Below are 15520 nucleotides of genomic sequence, written 5' to 3'. Positions count from 1 at the left end.
GAACATTGATCCAAATATCCTGAGGGGGGGAACAGAATAACTTGCAACCGAGGAGGACCGAGAGTCGTAAACACACAGACAAACATACTGCTGATCTGTGTTTGTGCTCAAACTGGGTCAAAAGTAGAGCAAACAATGGCTGGAAGTTATTTTCATTGTTAATTTATATTTATTTTCATAGATTTCTTCTACGTTTTGTTTTAACTTTCTTATATTTTCAACAGTTTTGTATTCATTTATTCATACAAATGTGGTAATAGTGGCCTTCAGGTTAGAGAAGCGAGTTTATGCTGGAACTTCCAGGTGTGAACGTGTGTAACTGTGTGAATGTGATCAGGGCGCTCCTGCATAAGGAGAGGCTGCCTCTCAATGAAACTTCCCTGAATAAATTAAGGTTAACTAACTATTTAGCCAAAAATATGTCAAACAAAAGTTCACCCTGACCTCAAAGTCTTAAAATTTTTAATTTGTCAAAAATATCAAAGGTATCAATGAAAAAAGTAATGCCTGCACACTTCCAATCACAAAGTTATTAAGACATTATTAGTTCCAATTTTTTGTCATTTGGAGCTGACAAAGATCCTATCTGGATTAAAAGTGCTACTTGTATAATGACTTTATGAATTTAGTGCTATATAATTTATTTGCAAGGACAATTTTTCAATCTTCATTCAGTCTTTGTCAGGTAAAAATGCCAAAAATTTCTATCCCAATCAAATCTTTGACAACTTTTTGATTTTGATTCTAAATTTTGTGATTTTCACTTGAGACAGAAATGTTGCCTCTCACTCCCTTTATATCCAAAGTTATTCAACTCAAAAGCAGCAAATTGTCACATTTGTGAAGCTGGAACCACTTTATGAAGTAATTCATTAATTATTAAATATACTATTATTTATTTATTATTATTATTATCTAAACATTCTTTAAGCATAATAATATTTATCAACTAATTGATAAACTGACTACTTGTTTCAGCAAAGTTAAAAGGCTGATGTCACTGGTCAGATTGAAATCAGATCAAGTTGAGTAAATTTTATTCATATATGACCCAAAATCAAAAGGGTTTTACAGTCTGCACATCTTCTCTCATTAGACCCCACTAACAGAGATGAAGCAGTATGTTTTTATTCAATTAACTACCATAGCGACGGTGGTGAACATAACAGACAATAACTGAAAACCTTGAGAGTGTGGTTTACGACTTGTCCCTGTACTTTGTGTGTTTGATACGGTCTCTTATATCAGAATGACCTCTCAGGGAAGCGGGGACAGTGAAAGACGGAGGAAATTTATCAACACAATTGCCTCCTCCTGGTCCTGAGGGATCACACACTATTTTACCCACAGAGCCCCTATTTCATTTCCTGACTGCTGATTTGTTGTCTGCTGCTGTCCGAGCAGATAAGTGAATTTCCCCCTGCGAGGAATGTGCACAGGCCCTCTGAATCAATGTCAGGATTATATCGCTGGTCCGACAGAGCGCTGTGTGTGCTAACTTCCAGCTGTGAGAGCACAAACTCCTGTGGGAACCTCATTACTCCCCTCAATTTACTCACTGCTAATCAGTAATTAGTAGACAAAGTATTCAATATAACAAACTACCCACTTTGAGAAGACACTTTTAATTGGGTAATTTACCGCCCCCCTCGATGACTGTCGCTACGCCTGTCAAGCTTTCAGTTCTCACACAGCATATATGCAATTTACAATGATAATGGAGGCAGATTTACCAGCAAAATTCCTAGTAATTTTCAAAACAATGGATCCTTGGTTTCAGACAGACGCAGACAAAAGCAGGTTTTTCATTTCTATCTATTTACTATTAGTTATCTAGCTGTAGCTACCTAGCTAATTTGGCTAACGTTGGCTCAATGAGTTGGTTGAAAACGCTGTCTCTGACTGACATAACGTTTCCAGTTGACTCATTTTAAAGTCGGTCTTAAATATAAACTTCATGGCTACATACATGATATCGTGTTGATCCATGTAGAAGACATGGAAATAAAAGGAGCAGCATTTTCCTTGTAATGCAGTGTAGCGCTAGTGAAGGAGAAAGGTAAGATGTAATATCGTTCATTCTTCGCTTACTTGGACAAGCAAGACAGAGGTTAGATTTATGTTTCACTGTTCATATTTTCAAACTGTATTTTTTCACTCATATTGTTTCAAGAGAAAAGGCTTTTAGGATGAAGACTGAAACTCTGCTCCAGACAATTTCGAACTTGAAAATGTCCAACCTCCTACTTGAAAAAGTATGATGAAATGGCTCTCAAAGTCTCAGCTCTGACTGTGGAAACTCGGGCCAATTCTTGCACCCCAACTTCAATGAGAAGCAGATACTCTGAAATCACTCAATACGGCAGCATCCACAGTAGTTTGGAATGGTGTTAAATGAATAAAACACATAAAAAAGACTGTTTATTTAGTCTATCGGCTATCAGAAACGTGACATGATAATAATGGTGCTTGGTAGGCTATTATGTGTAATTCACTGACTAAATTGATGTAAAATATTATGTGTGACAACCTTTCCGTCATTTATCCTTGGATATTTTGCCAGAATACGAGTTTCTCACGGTCAGCCATGTTAAATTTTTGACATGGAGCGCTCTGAACTCAGAGGTTGGAAATTTCCTCTTTAAATGCTGAGTATCACTCTATGCACACCACTTTAACATGTGGAAAGAGCCAAAGTGTGACAGGTCTACGTGCCTTCTTATGATTGCTAAGCTATGTTTGGAGAATTTCTGTCTGAAGGACGAGTTTAGTGAAAGATCATTTGAGATAATGGAACTGATTATTGAGTATCTAAACCAAGAAGTTGACACACAGGGAAAAAGATAAACATCTGTTACTGCTGAAAGCTCAGGGATAATCCACCTATTCAGGCTTGTACGTGTTTGAGAGACAGTGCACCTCAAAAGTAACACAGTAGTGAGGACAGGGGTCAAAGGTCAGAGCTGAAAGAGACGACTGAAGCAATTTGATAGAGACTTGTTTAAGTGTTGTCTCTGCAATCTGGTGCATAAATCATGAACACCTTGTTAGATGCAGGCCGAGATGAAATCCAAAGCAGTTCATTTATAATCTCTGAGCATTTTACCCAACCTTGGCAGAATATCTCCACCCGTCCCATCACTAGCGTCACCTCCCACACAGATATTCACAAATACACACAAACCTTACCTCTCACGGACAAACTCGGCTAGCTCCTTGGTTGCCAGCTGGCCATGCTTCATGTTGTGGTAGAGCACGTCAAAGCCGGCATTCTTCTCCCCCTGCCAAGGTACAAATAAAACACACGCACACATACCGTCTGTTAGCACCCAAACGAAAAACAGCGAACCAGCAGGATGAAGTTATAGAGTGATGTCAGCTGGCTACGTTTGTGCACTGATATTCCTTTAAAAGACACTCCGGTATTTGACACTGTCAGTCACATAAAAGGAAGTTAACCCAAACAAACAGGGCAGAGTAAAAATTCTTTTTAGAGTTGGAAACAATTTGCAGGTCCAGTAGCAGATAATAGAAATCAGTATTATTTGCTTATTATTAACAAAAGTACCCGTTTTGCTCAGTATTGTTATCTCTGTACTGATAGGTACTGGTTGTCAGCACCTTTGATTTAGGTGGTTTCAATGTTTGTGTGGGCTGTCACTGTTATGTCGAAATGCTTGGTTGGTTTGGTATCACATACAAAACATTAACAGGCACTCATCACTGTCTAAATGTTGGTTTGGCAGACATCAGAGAAACCGAAGCACCAATTATTCTTCTCTTCTGACCTTTAGAGTATTTGGCATTTTGTGACTTTTGGTTTAGACAATGACTGTGATGACATTTGGAGGGACAAAACCCAAGAGAAGCAGCTTCTTGTTGACATTCTGCTGAATATTTTGCACATGGAGCTCTGAGCTCTGCTGCAGCTCTCCACCGGAACTTATCTCACCTTTGCTGCTCATCTGTCGAGCACACAAACCTCAGGGCCAAAATGACTCAGTTTTAATAGAACGTGACAAAACCACAGCGCCAGGTTGTTGTTGAAGAGTCCCCTACCTTGCAGCTAAGCAGATTTAACAGAGACTACATCACCTCACACCCTTCACGGCCGCAACAGCACAAACCTACACCTGGCTTAATTTAAGTCTCAGTAATCCAGCAAAGTGCCAGACTGAGGCAGTATTATGACAAAATGACTGTGTCCTTTCTTGAGACACATTTTTCTGTCGACAGACGGCCCAGCTGCCTGTGCAGAGACAGCTGCTTCCCAGGACCTAAAAATACCCTGTCGGAGGAGAACAGACCAATTCTCAGGTACCAGGGGAATGGCTGGAATGCCAAGGAAGGGTCACCCAAAACCACACACACTGACACATACACACACACTAACTGACTGACTACCTGCACAGCGAGCATGCAAAGCAGAGATATATACGTGCAGACTGAGGGCTCGACTCCCAGCGGTCAGGGAGAGAAAACAGAGTGGTTGTTTTTTTGGAAGGTCTCCTTAGCAGCCAGCAGCAGGCGTCTCAGACAGGTTGATGACGTGTCAGCTCATCCATGCAAGACCTGACAGAAAACAACCAGCAAGCTCTGCCGCTGAGGCATCACTGCTGACATCGGCTTAAGTCTTTCACTGGGCTTTTTTTTTTCCTCCCACAGTGTAAGAAAAAAAATTGAGGGTATCTGCATGCTGAATGTTTATCCCGGTAGGATGCAACAAAAACATTTTCTCGGTCCAATAAACTTTTAGGAGCTTTTATCTAGTGTTTGACGTCAAATCAAGTCAATTTTATTTGTATAGTCCAATATGATAAGTCACAAATTTGCATCATGGGGCTTTACAATCTGCACAGCAATACAACACCCTCTGTCCTTAGACCCTCTGACCCTGTTTGAACTATTTCCATTTTTCCTTCATTGATCTCCTTTATCCTGCACCTGGCCTAAATACAGCGAGGGATGTGCTGAACAAAAAATTAAAAGGTTAGGGTGACATTTGCATCCTGTGAGACAAATGTCCAAGATTCTGTGTTCAAAAGGGTCAGTTGACAACACAAAAGAAAAACATGATGGGACATTTCCAATGAAAGCTGTTGTGAATTACTCTGACGAACCAGGATATTGTTTCTGGAGAGTCATGTTGGAGCTGAGTTTTTCAAATTAAAGTTGTATCAGGCTTATAACTCAAAACTTCAGCAGATAAAGACTTTAACTGCATGGCTAGATACCACTACAGATGAATGAAAAAATAGAAACTAGATGACATTTCTGTCATTGTAATGTAACTTTAAAAAAAAATATATATAAAATAATTTTGAAAATAAGTCTCTGTATGCATTGCAGCTGTATTGAGGCAAGTTACATCACCCTAAAACAACAGCAGATCATTTGATTTACAGCAGACTGAAATAAAAGGTATAATCAGAATATAACTTAAAACAGTATCAGTCGTTTTATATCTTATCCACATTCAATCCTATAATCTCCATTTCTTAACAAAGAATATGGTTTGGTAATGTTATACAATAGCTGAATGCCTTTTAGAAATTGGGGGGGGTGGGCCTTCTGCAGGTGGTATTGTGTTGATTATTGGCAGGGGTCTACTCTATTCAAAACGTGACCATTACTCTCTCTAGTTGGCAGGCGCCTTTTGTTGAAACCCTACCCTCGCCACAGAAAGGTGAGCTGCTTGTCTAAGCCTAGAAACACACAGTCTCCCCAACAGCACCTGTCCACCACCGCTAGCGGGCTAGTCTGTCGGCTGTATGCAAATACAGCTTGTCAGCCAACGATAGACTGTTACAGCCCTCAGATGGTTTTGCAAATGATATTCGATAACTATTAACAGTCAGTAATAAGTCTCGAATATTTGAAAAAGCGAATACGAGCACACAGTGCTTTGAGCGACATGCCAGAACTTTATAAACAGCAGTGTTTTAAATGTTTAGCATATTAAATGACTCAACCGTCATTACCTGACATGAAGTAGTGTGTATCTGATGACATGTTGTTGCTGGTGTAACAGTTTATCCCACTGTCGAGTTTTCTAACTCTGACACTTCGAAAAACAGCATTTTTTTTTCCAGGACCTGCTCTCTACAAGGTGCATCTTTGTTACATCACTTTGAATTCCTCCCTTATCTTTGAGAGTCAGTTTTCTGATGTAGTGTCGTAGCTTTCACAGCTTTGTTGTAGCTTTCAAGGGAGTGACTCATTGTTGGAGAAATACCCACAACTCTCTCAGCAACAGTTCTGTTGTGCTGTGGCAAACATTTCCTGAAGAGCTACAACCCGTCCAGATTATTTCTTCAAGTGAGGACTGATGAATAAAGCGCTCGGAAGTGAAGGCTCGGAGGGCAACTACAATATCCTGCGTTCCCTTGCTTTATTTGACCTGCACTGTGTAGTTCACAGCAAAAGCTGTTGGTGCCACTGACGGTTTCCTGAAGAATGATGTTTTCTGGTAAATACATTTTTCAGGGTTCATGTGGGTCAGTGTAGCTCAGGCGGTAGAGCGGGTTTGACATCAATCGTAGGGTTGCAGGTTCAATCCCAAGCTCCTCCTGTCTACAAGTGTCCTTAAACTAGATGCTCAACTCCAAATTGCTCCTGATGTTTATAGGGGAACAATGCAAATCACTGTGGACAAAAGTATCTGCCAAATGAATATAATGCCATGTTATGTTAGAAGGCTGGAAGGAAGGAAGGAAGAGATTTAAGAACCCATCAATGAGCCACAACGTTACACCGAACATTGTGTTTTATTTGTCGTTTATTTTGAATCTATCCCACATACGCTGTCTTGTTGCAAGAAATACTTGTTAATGCACCAAATCCGTGGCTGAAAATAGTCCACAACAAGTGTACATGTTTACTGCTGTTTACTTTATGACACATTTGTGACCGGAATTAAAAGATTTATGTGTTCAGTAGGAATGAATGGGCTTGAGGCTGAGAGCCGCAAAAACAGTATGAAAGTCAGAAAGTATTGAGAGACGGACTAACCTATTGTTGGTTTTAGTGCTTTCATTCTGGGATTTATTGACAATTAGAGATGTACCGACACTGATATCGGTCCAATACTGACTCAAATAGCTGGATCTTAACAATTAACACATAAAAGAATGATCCCAGTCTCTTCCACACAGTGAGGCTTACGGCTTATTGATTAAACACTGGTATCGGATCGGTACTCGGTATCAACTGATACCCAAAGCCCAGGTATCAGTATCAGATCCGTGCATCCCTATAATGACAATAATAAAAATACAGAGTACAGACAGTGTTACCATTTAAAAACAGTCACTATGCAGTTTATAGATCTAGGATTCATTTAAAATATCGTGTCTCGGCCCGACTCAAATACTGTTTATTACTCGGCAACACCAGTCTCAGACCTGCAGGTGCAACACAAATAAAAATGCACAACCCCTCTTCACTGTGACTGATGCGAAGCTACACTTGTGCGTGTTTAAGGGTGCAGTTTCTTGATTGTGCAAGCGGACATGAACTGATACTTGTAGATGTTGAGTCATGCCAAGCAATCGCCGAGCACCTTACACGAGAGCCGCAGTCTTCTTCAAGTGTCTTCAAGTGCCATAATGTATTCCTCGAGGCTTCGGTGAATGAAAATCCTTCACGTCTGATGTATGCAAACCCCCTCTTCTCTCGCCTCTTGCTGATCTCTTTTTCATCAATTAACTTGACCATTTTGGTTACGCACGATGGAGCTCATTACCATGACAATGAGGGGGAATGATGGGAGAGGAGAAGAGAAGAATGGAGGAGGGGGGGGGGGTGTATGAGGAGGTGTAAAATCTTTGTGGGGCAAGATAGGCCCAACTTTCTCATGAAGACTTAGACTTACTACGAACTGTGGGGGATCTGCTCAAATTTGTTAAGGGGGGGATTGTAAGTAGCAAGGGAATTATTATTTTATCTTCAACCAACACTGCACTGTTGAAGGCTTAGAAGTCCTGGTTTAAGCTTTCCTCAAAGTGGTAAATGGTGATCTGGGATGTTAAACTTTATGGACTTTAAGAGCAGCTGATCTTGTTTCACTCTCAGGTCTCAAAGCAGATTTCGATACATAAAAGTGCTTTGTATGTGACTTCCCAGTATTCACACTCCATAACATAAAAAAAAACCAGCAAATCCCAAGAAAGTTCTTTAGGAACAAACATATAAGCAGGGGTCAGCAGTTCGGTTCAGCCGAGGATCACTTCTTTCAGCATCCTTGATTGGTGGATGCAGGTTTACAGGTGCAGCCAATTCTTTAATTTGTTTGATAAATCATCGTTTTTTAATATTTGTATGAAAATAACTTAGTGAATAGTTAGAAAACTGTTCCTGGCCCGTGCAGTAGCCCAGAAATTTCTCATTGTACATAATTATCACGCAAACTACTTTCTCCGCCTCGAGCAGCTGACTGGAGCTGGAGTGAGTGTCAGTCAGCTGTCGTGTTATGAGACAGTTACTATGTTCTATGTTTTGTTATCTGATATGCTACTTATCTATGTTATCTAGGGACTCGTAAAAGAGAACAAGGCTTAAAAGCTTTTTTGCTCACTTTTCTACCAAATCCTTACATTTATGCTGTTATTTTAGATAACTAATAGAACAGAAACATGAGATATTTCTTTATTTTACACCACCTCAACCACTGGACACATTTTCCTACTTTAATCATTGCTTCACGTCTCTGTGTGTGTGTGTGTGTGTGTGTGTGTGTGTGTGTGCCTGTTTGAAAACTGTGTGTGTGTTTTATGTATCTCCAGAGTTTGGCCTATCTAACTGCTCTCACTTGATTCTAATTAGACGCATCCTCAGACTCCCCCTCAGGCATGTATGAAGCTAATTACAGACAGCGAGGAAACCTGGGCTGAACTAAATTCTGTCCTGCAGGGCCCACTTCACAGCTGCCTCGCTACAACAAATATAAGATCTTCCTCTGAGTGTTTGTCTTAATTGTTTAAGTTGTGCTGTCGACCACAACAGAACAGATTGAGTGAGGGACTCGGAGGCGACGAGGACTCTCGGCTATAAGCTCCATTTGAACAGAATCCTGAACTTTTACAAACAAAGAAAATCCACCAAAATAAAAAAAAGTTGTAGATCAGAAAACCTGTCTCTCTTATATCTGAGCCAACGACAGAACAGTTATTTCTGTGCTCGTTGTGGGAGGGTACGGCTCAATAAGCATTTGCTTTTGAATAGACTGAAAACAGATGATTGACAGCTGCCTCCTTCACTCAGACATCAACACGTCTCACACCTGACTGGATGAATGCACTTCTCACCGGGCTGTTGTTGTCGTCGGTCTTTGCTTTTGATTTTCACTGGAAAAAATATGACGGGAGCTTGAGACATCGAATTTATCCTGAGATATCAACCAAAACCTGAATCAATTTTAGGGCATAAATGCAAATATTGATTAAAAAAAAAACTAGGGCAACTACTCGGGTGTGTTAGGACTGGATGTACATTCTAACTGTGAGAACACACACAAAAGGAGGTGCAAGCACTAACATATCAAAATGACTTAATTAATCACTATCAAACAGGTTGAACATCTCTTTTATTACATCCTAGGGGAATAAACCTAGGATACTGAAGACAAGCTGTGCGACCTGTTTTTCAGTGTTATTTTGAAGGGCGTGCGTGCATGTACACGAGTACATCGGTTCACTGGAGTGTTGATGCCCTTTAAGTGACTTTATTGAATCACAAACTCAAATAATTAATAGTGACAATGAGAAAACGCTTTGTCATCGCAGATCTGCACTGCAACATGCAACGTCATCTGTTCCCAGTGTGGCAAGTTGCTTGTTCTAGACTTCTGCCTTTTTGTTGGGGTTTTTTTTTTTCTTTGCAATTTCAACATATGTGTGACCAGGAAAGTAATTGTGGTGTTGCTCAGCTTGGCTCAGGCTTTCTGATACACTGCTTCATTCACTGGCTGTGTCTTTAGTTCTGGCTATTGTTCAAATCTGCCATTACAGTCTGTCTGAGGGGGATCCAGTGTCTGAGGACATTCCTGCTCTGTAATGTGGTCCTTTTAAACTAAATTAAAAAAAGGTACCGAGCGGAGCAGAACAGAACAAAAGGTGAAAAACACAGCAGCTCTAAAATGTTCTCAGCAGACACAACAACGTCAAGACAACCAGCGACTGTTGTTATTAACAACTGTCAGACTGTGACATGCGTGTTATGGTCAAAAACATCCACGCTCCATTGTTTGGGTGACTGTTGTTGAAGTTCAGATCTAGAAGTTCAGAAGTTCAGACATGAGAATTTCCTGCATGAGATACAAAGTTTGTTTTTCTTTTCAGCAAATTTCCTGTTTCGAATTCAGCTTCTTCAGCTTTACACTCTTCTCATATCAAAAAAATAGTGTCTAGAGATCAGGTGAGTGTTGAGATTTGAACTTCAGTGACTTGTCTTGCACTCTTACCTGCAATGAAGAGGATATTTGTCTTGAATAGATTCTTGACACTATTGTTTGGATGACTGTTCACATATGCTACACATTAGATGATGTATCCTTCAGCATGTTGCAGGTGTGTGTTAAATATAAGGCTGCAAAAACACATTTGTGCTGTTGGTTTTGAACACATGTCTAGAGTCTCCAACTAATGATTATTTTCATTATCAAGTAAACTGTTGATCATTTTTCTTGATTAATCAACTAGTTGCTTGGTCTATAAAATGCCAGAAAATGGTTACAAATGTCAATCACTGTTCCCCACAGCTCAAGATGAAACTTAAATGTCTTGTTTTGTCTCGACCAAAAGTCCTAAACCGAAAGATATTCAGTTTACTGTCATAAAACACTGAAATAAACTGGGAAATACTCAAATTTAAGAAGCTGGAACAAGAGAATTTTGGCCTTTTTTCTCAAAAAAAATAATCGATTAGCAAAATAGTTGTCAATTAATCGACTAATTGATTTATTGACTAATTGTTTCAGCTCTACATGTCATTCTTGTTTGTATATATGACTTGACTCATTCTTTCATTGAATTTACTTTATTTTGAAGCAGTTCTGCCGAGCTGTAAATAGATATCTCTCAAATACAGATTGCATATGAACCAGTTTTGTACGCCACACAATATTATATATCAGGCAGTTACCACCGCTGTGTCAGACACTGTTTCACCAAACCATCCAAGCCAGCTGACCGACCGCTCTGTCAGTGCTGCTCTGAGTTTAGCTGACTCACAGTAACTTTTTCTGCTTACTGGGCAGTTTGAACAGAATGACCAGTCCCACAGCAGAGAGGTGTCAATAACATCAGGAGCAGGTAGCAACAGCAGCCTGTCATCGCTGATGGCTCCGAACCAATTTGCTGTGTAGGTCGGGAAATTTCACCTCCGCAAGTCTAACATGTTTTAATTGCTTTGTGTTGAAGCAGTAAGGATGGATCGGCTGGTTCTTATCCTCTGTCACAGTATAATTATTTTGTATTGGGATAGATATGTGATACTCCAAGGAAAGTCCATTGAGTAATTGTTTATCGATCACATAACTAGACGGGAGTGTCTGTTTTTAGCGAATCCAGTGACTTACAGGATTTTACACATTGTGAACTCAATGTGTAACATCAGGCATGTTATAGGATTGAGCCGAGATCTCAGATTTTACATGTATAGGTTGTTTTTTTTTTTTTTCATTGGGCACAAGTGTTGGCAAAGTACTGAGGATTAATATCTGCAATCAGAAAAACACACTGCAGGTGTGACAACAGCCTGAGCAAGAAGCCAAGGACAGTCTGAAGACACATTTTAATATCGGAGAGATCTCGCACTCTCAGCCAAGATCAAGAAAAACTCAAAGCACACTCTCTCTCTCCCTCTCTCTCTCTCTCCCTCTCTCTCTCAGTGCCACATACTGTAAGCTACACAAGGCTCTGACAGACCATCAGTCTAAAAAAATGCATTCACAACAAAAATCAGATTGTTCTGCTATCAGCCGATCCATCATGGTTAAGTGAGCCGTCTTGATACATGACAGTAGCAGCCTACAATAGAACAGAGGTCAGTAATGAGTGATGTGGACTGAAGTGCAGCTCAGACCTAAAGAACCAAACTGACTCACTAACTTCTTATCTTTAAAAACACAAAATGATGTGCTAATATACAAACTGCAAAAACACTAAATCACATGCTCTCGTCTCATATTAATGCTTTGTCCTGAGTGTACAGATCACCGAATCAATGCAACATGGGTTTGCATTTCTCCTTATTTTAATGAGATTACCCTGGTGAGCAGCAATACGACAGTAATAACAGTAGGGGAAAGAAAATGAGAAAAAAGAAATGCACTCTTCTTTTGTAGTTTAATGTCATTCGCTTTCCAGCATTATGTTAGATTTCTGTATTTTAGATGATTAAATATGAGATGTGTGATGTAAATATCTAATGTTTGATGTTGTAAATAAAACTTTGTGGTCAATAAAATGAAGTAAATGAAGCAGTGAAGTAGAGTTAAAATCATTTTGCATGAATGTTGTCCATATTTACAGTAATATTATTAACAAATAAAGTTTTTCCTGCTCTGCGTCATTTTAAAATTCTGACTTCTGCATGAATTGCACTTTTTTTTTTTCTTACAGCAATTGGTCAAATCTTCATGTATGAAAACTGCACAGACACAGTTTTGATGAGAACTGTTTACTGTTTAAACACATTATGTGATAATGACAGTTATATATATATATATATATATATATATATATATATAAAATATAACAATTATTAAAATTCAGTGATAAACATACAATGTCCTGATGCTCTGATAAACTTACTGTGTTTTCATTTTGTGAGTTCTGTGATATTTTGAGGCCAGAATCAGGAGTTTTGCTAATTACAACTGCAGTGAAAACTGAGTCGGTGCAACTATAAAATACTGGAAATACCTGGAAAAAAAAAACAAGCTAATTCCTCACATTTATCAAAATGTCTTATTGTTGATAACTGTCTCCTCAACCCATGCTACACTCTATCAGGCTCACAATTATTTCATGCTGAGAGTAGTTGCTGAACCTCTTTTTCACGTCCGAACATGAACACAAATATAGTAACTCTTATATCGATCTGTCTTGGCTCTTAATCCGGTTTGGCACAGGACAGGTCCACAAGGAATGAAAGAACAAGAGCAAGGAAAGGAGGCGGAGGAAGAGGAGGGGAGGGGAGGATAGATAAAATGAGAGAAATAAGATAAAAGAGACAGATGCAAGAGACAGGGAAACATGGAAAGGAGAAAGCGTTTCACAGTGTGTGTGTGTGTGTGTGTGTGTGTGTGTATGTGTGTGTGTGTGTGTGTGTGTGTGTGTCTTCACTGCTCTCGACCCCGAGAGAAAACCCCATGACTCAAAGTTATGGGAGGGCAGCAACGCTGGCATCATTAAACTGAAAAACAGGCAGTAATAAAATCCCGCTGGGTGGTGTTTGTGTGCGTTTCTGTCCACACACTCTTGTATCTGCGGGCAAAGAAGGAGCCGTTTCTAAGCAGCGAAGATACAAGACAATACTGTATACTGTACACCCCTAAAACACAGCAGCTTGCTGATCTTTACTGTAATACATTGAAATAGTTCATTCAAATCCTCCTGGATAACATACAGCAAGGTTGTTTTAGGGAAGAAATGAGAAAACAAAAGCTGTTCTGAGAAGAGATGGGAATATTATTAAAGATTTTTTTCTGCAGGTCACCCTTATAATGTGCTGGAAAATCAAAAAAGTGATGCAGTGTCATTTCTATCAGCTACAAATCTCAACCACAATGAAGTTTTTGTCTGCAGTGAAGCAAACCAGACAAATGCACAGTGAATTAGTTACATTTTTTTGTGGTTTAAAGCTTTGTTTGCTTAAAAAAAAAAGAAAAAAAAGGGCGTGATCAAACAGTAGAGGGTTATGACAAATTAAACACAAAAAGAGAATTAAGTATGTAATGACACACGTATAACATTACAAGAACCAGAGCTGTAATTTCCCACCAGGGAGCACCAGGGCTAATCTGAGCTGTGGTCCACTATTGACCCTGTTCGTTTGAACTCTCTTTGCATTGTATATGAATCCTGTTGCCTTTAAGAACACATCGGGTACATTTCAAGGCAAATTAAATAGTGTAGCGTTATAAGAGCTCCAGAAAACCAACCGTGAATCCTGGGATACTATTCCCTTTTTGCTGTGTGTCAGTTAGTTTGTAGTCATTTAATTAAACAAAAAATTATTTGTTTAATTAACTACTACTGGAATATGCACCGTTTGAGCTTAATATCTTCTGAAATTACAAGCATTATAAAACTAGATTTACCTACCTGAAGCCTTTAATGTATTATTTCACTTTATATAGTGTTTTTGCTGTTCTCATTCTCATATGTGCAATTATAATATAATACAAAAGGCTCCAAACTAAATGCCATACAGTGACGCTGGGGGTTTTTTAAAGTCCATGAGGCCCCAGCTCTGATAATTTGCCTGCTATGCATGCTCGAACTAGACCAGTTTAAAGATCAGATGTGACCTTTTCGATAATCTCTCGTGGTGAAAATTCTACTGCGGTGCATAACATTTTTCCAAAAATTAAATTATAAATTCCTAGAATAACTAAGCGGCACCAATCCTTACAGCGAAATAAATTCTTTACCGGCGGCTTAACAGTGCCTTAATTTACTAAGGATGTACTTAATTATAGCTGATGGGCTTCCCCCTGTGGGCCATGAGCACAGCTCTCATATAGTTAATGGGAAAGGACAGCAAGCTATGAGGAGGCTTTGTGAGCGGCTGCGAATGTTCTTAAGCCAAACAAGACGAGCCTCTGTGCGTGTGTCTTGTTCCCTTGTGGCTATGCTGGCTAATTAACTAAAGGGTTGATTTGTTTTACACAGCTATTTATGTCTGAAAGCAGGCTGGGTGGGAAACACAGTTATGTATATACATGGAGACACAAATTACACATAATATTAGCTGGAATTATCAAGCCAATTTAGCTTTTTTTTTTTGCCTGCATTTCAGACGCAGGCACTGTGGCAAATCCTAAAATTCAGTCACAGCAGTTCTCCAACCTCGTCTTTCTGATTGCCGGTTGTGCTCGGCTGATATTCTGCCGCACTACTCCCCGTCTTCTTCCTTCTCAGCCACATCGCTCCCTTCTTCTTCTTTTTTTTTTTTTGCTTTTCCACATGCCTCCCTGCCTGCAGACGTGCTTGTCTGCTAGTATACCCACAAATAGGGCTGCAACAAACAGCTGGTTGTCATTATCGATTTAAAAGTCTGACCACTGTTGTCTTCATTTATTGATTATTCATTTGATCGATAAAATACCAGAGAACAGTGAAAAATGTCAAAACAATATCCCGGAGCACAAGGTGGCGTCAATAAATGTTTTGTTTTATCCAAGAAATGTCTGAACATATTTAATTTACTCATGTGAAACCAAGAAAAGCAGAAAATTCTTACATTTGAGAACCTGGAACCGTCAAATCTTTTTGCTTTAAAATGACCTTAAAAA

At 39.4% G+C, this 15520-nt stretch overlaps 1 protein-coding gene across 2 annotated transcripts in view; it reads right to left on the bottom strand.

The window, feature by feature from the left end:
- The window catches only part of fcho1 (FCH and mu domain containing endocytic adaptor 1), a 61999-nt gene that overhangs the window by 28102 nt on the left and 18377 nt on the right, over window positions 1-15520 (bottom strand). For both annotated transcript variants that reach the window (XM_067596470.1, XM_067596471.1), the window contains exon 3: window positions 3190-3281. In XM_067596470.1, coding sequence (XP_067452571.1) covers window positions 3190-3281 — 92 coding nt within the window. The remainder of the gene's footprint in view (window positions 1-3189; window positions 3282-15520) is intronic.

Source organism: Thunnus thynnus, chromosome 8, assembly GCF_963924715.1.
Source record: "Thunnus thynnus chromosome 8, fThuThy2.1, whole genome shotgun sequence".
Classification (NCBI taxonomy): Eukaryota; Metazoa; Chordata; class Actinopteri; order Scombriformes; family Scombridae; genus Thunnus; species Thunnus thynnus.
This window is presented reverse-complemented; position numbering and strand designations above follow the sequence as displayed.